The 8911-nt window shown below is 35.3% G+C and overlaps 1 protein-coding gene across 1 annotated transcript; it reads left to right on the top strand.

The window, feature by feature from the left end:
* The first annotated feature begins 1422 nt into the window (after positions 1-1422).
* Positions 1423-3898, top strand: LOC110449299. The gene is made up of 4 exons (XM_021496072.1): positions 1423-1615; positions 2767-2999; positions 3206-3365; positions 3681-3898. The coding sequence occupies exons 1-4, from the start codon at positions 1423-1425 to the stop codon at positions 3896-3898; spliced, it is 804 nt and encodes a 267-aa protein (XP_021351747.1).
* The last annotated feature ends 5013 nt before the right edge of the window (positions 3899-8911 follow it).

Raw genomic sequence — 8911 nt, 5'->3', positions numbered from 1 at the left:
TTTCTATATCTTGTGTGATATGTGATACACCTGCTCGTTGTTTTGTTAAGCAGACAAAAGGTCATAGTGGATACCATGGGTGTGATAAATGCATGCAAAGAGGAACTTGGGTGGGTAAAATGACTTTCCCAGACATTAATTCACCCTTGAGGACTGATATTGCATATGATGAATTGGCAGATACACCCCATCATACAGGTCTTTCTCCATTTAGTGATCTTCAGATTGGTCTTGTCTCACAATTCCCACTGGATTATATGCACTTGGTATGTCTAGGTGTGATGAAAAGACTTTTAATGCTCTGGAAAAAAGGTCCACTTGAAAACAACTGTAGAATATCTGCTAGAACTATTGAACGTATTTCTCAAAATTTGATTAGTTTAAGCACACACCTTCCTCGGGAATTTCTCAGGAAGGGAAGGTCCTTACATTTTATTGAGAGGTGGAAGGCATCCGAGTTTCGACAGTTTTTGTTGTACACAGGTCCAGTTGTACTTATGGATTGTCTACCAAGAATAAAATACCAGCATTTTCTGCTGTTATTCATTGCTATATATTGTCTCAGTAGTCCAATGTTTTATAGAGAGTATGGAGAATATGCCCATAATATATTATGTATTTTTTGTACAAGATGTTGCAAGACTGTATGGGAGAGACCAGGTTGTCTACAATGTTCATGGTTTGACCCATTTAGCAAAAGATGTAGAACAGTTTGGACCTATGGATAACTTTTCAGCATTTATTTTTGAAAGTTTTTTGGGTAGATTAAAACGTCTTGTGAGGAAACCAAATTTTCCTTTGCAGCAGGTAATAAGAAGGCTTTCAGAATGTAAATATCAATTTAAAAAAAGAAGTAAAATTCCCAAATTAGGTATACCTAAAAAGATTCACGTACAAGGGCCACGGTCAGTTGACATACAGTTTAGATATTTCTTACAGTTTAAAGAAATTCACTTTCAAGATATATTCTTCTCCGCCAGTAAAGGAGATAATTGCATTTTAGTTGGAAATAAAGTTGGTATTATAAGAAACGTAATATGTGAAAATGCAGAATCGGAAAAATATGTTGTATATAACGAATTCACAGACGTTTCAATTTTTGTTACTATTCCGTTGAATTCATCTGATTTGAGGATATTTACTGTAACCGATCTGGCTTGTGAACTGAAAACTGCAAAATTCTGTGAGGTTAGTAAATGTGTTCTTATGCCATTTAATGAAAAGTTTGTTGCTATTCCACTTATTCATTCATTGTAAATCCTACAAAAATAGAACAAGTTATATACTGAAGACAGCTTTTACACCACATGAAATAATAAAGGTAGTGTTTAAAGATTTTTCATTGAATCATTCAACAATCATTGAATGATTATAATTATTTGGTTGTATCACCAAAATCTGGCTTTGCTCTGAATATTCAGGATGTATATACTCATTGAGTTCACTGAAGAGAAGTGTCTGGCAATAATACCAGAAAATTGGAGACTTGGCAGAACGAGTGCACTATGGCCCAATACGCAAAATATAGCCAAACTACAGAAAATGGTCCGATTAAAGCAGGATCCTGATGAGCAGGAATGGGAGTCCTATCCAATGAGAGTCTTGTATGAAAATGGTTGGTATAGTTAATACATAAAAATCTTTTATTTATTCTTGTGTAATAAAGGATATTAACAAATTCTCACAAATTTAAATGGATTGTTTAAATGTTTCCAGTAATAATTTTCAATAGTACTTCTAAAAACGTTTTCAATAAAAATCACATAGCCCTAGGTATTAAAAACAACTCTTTTAAAATATACTTGCTACCATAAACATATATATATATATATTCATCAATTTATCATGAATCAAAATATTGAAATGAATGTAAGGTTAGTTTGGACATTCATTTCAGGAATGAGTAGATTTGATAACAACCCCGAGGTAAAAAAGGTTGCACATGTTATTACAGGGAGCTCTGATCATGAGAGGCTAATATTTGTAAGACATAATGCATGTGTTAGATTACTGAAATACTTTTGAAACATATGTCAAACAACAGACTAGTAAAATTCGGTCTGTATCAGCTTAACTGCTGTGGTGCAATAACAGCTTATTGAATTATTCAAATGTTTGCAATGATTTATTTAATATGTATTGATTGTTGACTATATATTTTGTTAAATTCTAAAGTGTTATTTAAACTTATGTATAAAACAGAGCACCACAGCAGCTGTCTTCAGATGAGGAGACTGAACACTATATAACTCCATTACCAGTGCCCCCAACTCCTTTGATTTCAAAGCCAGCCCAAAAACGACCAGCAAAAACAACCACTTTAGCGCCAATACTATCTAAAAGAACTCCATCTCCGTCATCAACTGGGGTTCGAAGGCAACAGACTGTGACCCAACACACTGCTTCAACGCCAATAACAAGAAGTATTCCATCGCCATCATCAACTGGGGTTCGAAGGCCACAGGCTGTGACCCAACACACTCCAAGGAGTCGGCCACAGGAAATATCTAATGGTAATTCAGTGTTAAGTTTTAAGAAAGTGATATACTATATAAAATGAATAGATCTTGTAGATTGGGTCCTGATTTTTTTTTTAGCTCTGACATGCAATATAGCAAAATATATATTATAAGCAGTCTTACCAAAATATTTTACCTTCCACTACTAAAATTTTGTTTCAACAATTTAGTTAATTAACATATGTTCTAGATTTTTGATATGACAATAATTCAATACATAAATATGATTTAACTTTTTTTTATCTAGCACGTGACGTGAGGCTGTTTACTGTTCTCGAGCAGATAAAATCATCACAGCTCAAACAGCAAAAAACGATGGAATCTATCCTAAAAATTGTAGAAGGCAATGCCTCCCAACAGACTGCTGAGCCAGTTTCGCGTTCGGACATACCAGAGGACATAGAATTTCCCCTCAACAATTTAGAGGAATTGAATGCCTTCGAAGTCAGATTGGAGGACATAAATGTCCAAAAATCTGTTGTAAGTATAAAAATTTAATTTTATAGACGTGTCCATATGAAAGATTATAAGACTATCTAAAAATGAAAATGAGATCACTTACCTTGCCGAGAACAATTCACTAAAATACTTAGTCAACATGAATGCAAAAGTCATATTCAACAAAGATCTGTAATTAGTGAATATATATATATATTTTTTTAATAATGTTAATTTTTTCCCCCCAGATTAATCATCTGTCTGTTGTTGGAGGGAAAACACCCAAGGACATGGTCAGGAGGGTTCTTAAGAACACTGTAAAGTCAAGCCTTGCAAGCCAGTACAACTGGTATGGCAAAAAAGGGAAAATGCCCTTTGGTAAGCTGCGGCTTACTACTGTTCTACAGAGTAAGTATCTTGTATATTAATCATTTACAAGAATAAATAAAGTACAAAATGTTTAGTGTATCATTTTGTCCTAATATGAAAGTGTTGGGTCAAATCTACAAAGTTCAATCTGCAGTGGATTACATCACATAATTTTTCAGTATTCACCTTTCCTAATTCGAACAAATTCATATTGTTAAAGATATTCAGAATTCAATAAGTGTTTTTATTTTAAGTTACTTTTTATCTGAGAAACGCCAATGTTTTCTATGTTGTGTATGTTTTATTTCATCACTTTTTTCTTTTTGATGATAACTATGTTTGAATTTATTTCAGAGGCAGTTAGGAAAGTTAAACCCGATTGTTCGGAATTGGAGGTGGAGTTAGCCACTCGAGAATGGCTACGAACTGCCACAGACCGCGATGGTGGCCGAAAAAGACGCCATGTTGACATGGTGCCAGAGCCTGTGCCAGATCATAGAGAACAGGATCAGGAAATTTCCGATAATGATCTGGACAATGATGCTGAAACTGATGTGTCAGATGAACAATAACATTGATGAAATTACTTTGTTGTGCAGTATTAATATTTTTGTAATGTAGGTTTAATATAATATCTTGGCAGCTCGAAATTTCTTTTCCAACCTATGGTAGCAGTGTACAGTAGCGTACGGTGGCCGTGGGTGATATTTTTGTACAATGAATAACCCCTGTAATATTACATGTATCAAAACTTTAAAAAAAAAAGCACTAAAATTGGGATTATATTTAAAAAACAAAAGCTAGCTTTTCATGTAGTCTATTTTTGTACTCGGCACATGTGTAAATATTGTGAAAAATCCAGTTGAACGACCTATGCTAAAAAGTGAGTATTTCTGTTACCGAGTAGGTGATATTCAATTTCAGACAGGTTTTAAGAAAAAAATAACTACTTGCGTGGGTCAAATTTTGGGTTATTTGTATTCAAAATGTAGTTTATAAATATATATATATATATATATGTAGGTGTGTTGTGCAGGATAAATTCGCTATCCATGTTTATCTGAAACATGCCCTTTATTTTTAAGATCAAGCCATTTCTACTGTACTCTGCTACCTATATGTATTTTTGTGCAATATATTTTTTATGAAAGCTTGGCAACATGACTTTTTACATTTTAATTTTTATACGCCTTTAAAATTTGACGGAAGTATAATGGTATGAGGTTGTCCGTCCGGCTAAAACTTTGGTTTGTCCGGCAATCATCTCCTACATTTTTCAACCGATCTCTTTGAAACTTGGTATACATTATAATCATGATATGAAGTTGAGTCTCCCTTAAAAGAATTTTGATTCAACAATTATTCCAAAAGTTATTGCCCTTTGTTCATTTCGGTATTTGATTTTTTGTCCGAGATCTCCTCCTACATTTTTCATAGCATGTCAGCTAACCACTCTTGATGCAGATCTTATTTCAATGTAAGAAAGTATATTTAACACAATATGCCATTCGACGGGCGTATATATTGTTCTGCCCCGCGGTTACTCTAGTTAGACTTGCATTATAAATAGACTTTAATCATCAACTGGTATGTTTACTCTGTTTTCTTTGGTAATAAAATGAAACGCTTTTCCAATATATGTGCCATAAAAGATTTGAAGACATTCTGTTTACATATTTTTGCTTTGTTTTTTAACTGCAATACAAAATGTTTTTGTGTTGTTAAAACACTCCTTTTTGTGTTTGATACCTAGTCAGATGTTGATACTTGCCAGATAATAATGTTAGAATGTATCATAGATTGTATATAATATGATTTTTGTGTTTTTTCTCTTATCAGCATTATCCATACTTTTTTTTACTGTTTACACCTCGGATAAGCTGGAGTTTGTTAATATTTTAGTGTGATACTCTCCATCGTATATCTTAATTACGGGTGCAATATGTACTGCAGCGAGCGTTCTTGTTTTAATTGATATTTACTGTCTTGAAAAAGGGTAGCTTTGTTCCTATTACCAGTCATAATAGTAGAATGTTTGTATGATTAGTTTGATTGTTATTGACTTGCTAACATTTTTGTACAACTAGTCTTATTTACATTTTCATATCACCCCTTTTAAGGGAAATGAAAGTATTTTATTTACAGTGTCTCCTTTAACCATATTTACTTTATGATTGTTATTATACAAGATATTGCATTGTCAACCACATAACTTGCATGGGTGAGCGCAAATGTATCTGATTTACATTATGGGTATATAAATCAGTATCTTATTAAACTTGCATTGAGGAATATATCATCATTAATTGTACTCAAGTTTGTTTTCAATAAATATTAATTTTAGTTATCCATTGTGTTTTTTTTAAATATATATATTGTGATTTTTAAAATATGGGCTTTTTTTACACCAGTATAATATGTAATGAAAATCTGCATTTAATAAGATGCAACATGTTCAGTGGAAAACTGTTTGAATTTTAATTTTATATATTTTATGTACTAGCAAACAGCAGGACAATATGCTATACACATCCGAAGACTGGAGTTATTATGATTTCTATGTCATTTAACAAGTTGCAGACCTCATTCACAGGTTGTCCGAGTTCTGACCATGATTTCCCTGGGTTGGGCCAACAATACACACGTTTTACCAGTACTGGATGGAACGCAATTTCATGATGGGTTGACATCGGGCCGATATGAGGCCAACATACACTTATCTGCATTGGAGAAAACAATTTTTGATATCGACCCGATATCAAGCCAATATCGGGCCAACATACACAAGTTGTACCCGTACTTGAAGGAAGGTGATTTTCATGTCGGGTTGACATCGGGCCGATATCAGGCCAACATACACAAGTTGTACCAGAATGTGATTTTCATGTCGTTTTGACATCGGGCCGATATCGGGCCAACATACACAAGTGGTACCCGTACATGAAGGAACGTGATTTTCATGTTGGGTTGACATCGGGCCGATATCGGGCCAACATGCAATGGTTATCACAGTTACGAAGGGATATGATTCCAAAGTCGGGATGATAGCGGGACGATAACGGATAGATATCGGGCCGATATGCTTGCCGATATCAGGCCGACATCAAAACGTGTTGCAAATGGAAGCTGGCCCGATATCGGCCCGCTTTTTTAACCGACATTGGGCCGATATTGATTCAAATATCGGCCCAATGTCGGCCCGATATCTGTGTGCTGGCTGGGATTTGGGATCTTTATCTTTCTTTCTCCTTTTAACTTTGCCATACACAATTGGAAATGGAACATAAACCCATATTAACCTAACATGCAACTGCAGATGATTGCAATGAAGTGCTGCATTAAAGTTAAAGGTAAGTGAAATAGGATGTCTTTCATGTGTTAACTCGCGGCGTACAGTTCAGCTTACCGATTCTGCCCCTATTACGGTAGGTTTTAGTCGGTCGCAGAAATCTGCACAGCGAAGTTAGTGAGTGTTACTCTGTTGGGTATCGGCATTCAAGAGAGTGCTCCACTCGAGCGTGACGACCCCGGGGTTACCGGCGCGCTTGAACCTGTTTTCACTACACTCTCCCCTGTCTTCCTTTTTAGCTAAGGCGTTAGCCGCCAGCTATTGGTATTACTTTAGTTAATGAGCTCAGATATTCATAAATGTCGATTTCACACAGACGGCCTCTAGCGGTAGTCACTGGTACTAAATTGAATCATATACCGGACCTACTGTCTTTATTATGCGTAACTTTGGACTCAAATGCACTTGAATTGCTTGTAAATATCATTACTTTTCTTTATAGAACATATGATCTTATCACAACGTCGTATTCTTATTGAAAATGCACCCTGTTTATCTCAATCAGGAACTGCTACTTGAATGTAGGTCATGCATGCTACACGCAACTTCCGGTTAAAATACTTCAGTTAATGAGCTCAGATATTCATAAACGAGACATAACGTCACCTTCTAGTAATACGAAACAAACTGCAAATAAAATCCATTACCACGGACTCAAGTTCACTCAAACGTCATTGGATATAATCTTATTCTTAGTTAGAAATAAGTATCCTTCTAAAACTTCGTATTTACTCTTGGAACTGTCGCTGGATTAACCCTTTACACGGAAATATTGTCCTGTGATTGGCTAAAATTGATGACATTTACGTCCCTGTTTACAATTATATATTGCGTGGTCAGAGCTATGAAGCGGTCCTGTTCCAACTAACTGAGGTTAATCAAAAGTGCTAATCAGTAATAATATATCTGATTCACGCTATGATTATAATGTTATCAAAATATTGCATATTCGTTCATCGTTAAAATAACAAATCCTTACTAAATACTCTAAAAAAGAAACGACGGACATGTTAGATCACGCGTGATGTTATCCGTTTCCTTATATGGCCTTCACGGCCAAATATAGTATTACTACTGATGCGGTCATGTTTACTACAATTTCCATATTTGGTCATGACACCCATATTTAGACGTCTGACCTATATCGGAAAGATTGACGAAATTTCCAACATGGCAGTCAATTAGGAATTCGCTTGCACTTGTTACGTAAATTTGATAATTTAACGAAATATAAGGCGGAGTATAACTTACAATTATGTAGGAGATCAACATAAAAAGTTCATATTACAAACCTATTAATGGATACGGATCCTGTCAATTAATTCTAAAATCGCCTCCGTGTGATTCACACCAGGCTTGCCTAACTAAAATGGGATCAACCGGCCGGGGCAGATGAAACCGGGATTCATGTTAGAACTAGCCACTGTCCTTCTCTAGTTCCATATTGGTATTCTAACATGAAGGGTTTTTTTTTACCTTCGCAGTATCATCATTTTGTTCTATTTTCATCATAAGATATGCTATTGCATTTTTATATCGCCTTCTCGCTAATTACAGCTCAGCCAGAAACGAAAATATGCTCCGATAGGCCTACATTTTATATGTCTGTTGGTGTGATTTGTGTTTTTCGTTTATTGAAGTATTACCATATAACAGGACTCTTTTATTTCAATATACACAAAAACAACAACACCTTCGGAATGATTTCAGACATATACTGCGGGAAAACACGAGTGATCTCCCTTACATTTAGACATGCGCACATTTTACTTTCGTTTTGTGTAGGCCTAGACATCATTCGCAACGCGAAGCGGAAAAGACGAAAATGCAGGCGAGTGTTGACTTAATGTTAGGCATGTTGTTTAAGCAGCATTGACAATGAACAATATACATACACTTCTGCAACGTTTACCTACTACTGATTCATAAATAAGGCTATGTATCCCGATTTCGGTGACTTGTGGCCAAGCATGCGGCCGAAGCCGCAGAGAATGGCGCATGTTGTCAGCGGCGATGACAAAAAGGAAGGTGCTTCTACGGTATGTATAGCAGTTATTATGCAAAAACAAACATAATAAACGGACGTTTTACTCTAGTGAATTACAGCGTCACGAGGAACGTCTTTCTCCAGACGTGTTGCAAAATTTTCGAACTGCTTAGTTGCAAACTGATTTCACTTAAGCGTTGTTTGTGAGGATATTTGGCCTTACATTTCTTCTCATTCAGTTAAAAAAAA

This window comes from Mizuhopecten yessoensis, unplaced genomic scaffold (genome assembly GCF_002113885.1).
Source record: "Mizuhopecten yessoensis strain PY_sf001 unplaced genomic scaffold, ASM211388v2 scaffold443, whole genome shotgun sequence".
Lineage (NCBI taxonomy): Eukaryota > Metazoa > Mollusca > Bivalvia > Pectinida > Pectinidae > Mizuhopecten > Mizuhopecten yessoensis.
The sequence above is the reverse complement of the archived record's forward strand: the minus strand, read 5'-3'. Positions and strand labels throughout refer to the sequence as shown.

What these genes read in the sequence shown, in the direction of transcription:
- LOC110449299 (XM_021496072.1), top strand. Translation starts at nt 1,423, where the DNA reads ATGTATATACTCATTGAGTTCACTGAAGAGAAGTGTCTGGCAATAATA. An exon ending in TAAATGTCCAAAAATCTGTT is followed by an intron (nt 3,000 to 3,205) that starts GTAAGTATAAAA and finishes TTTTCCCCCCAG; the next exon opens with ATTAATCATCTGTCTGTTGT. An exon ending in GCTTACTACTGTTCTACAGA is followed by an intron (nt 3,366 to 3,680) that starts GTAAGTATCTTG and finishes AATTTATTTCAG; the next exon opens with AGGCAGTTAGGAAAGTTAAA.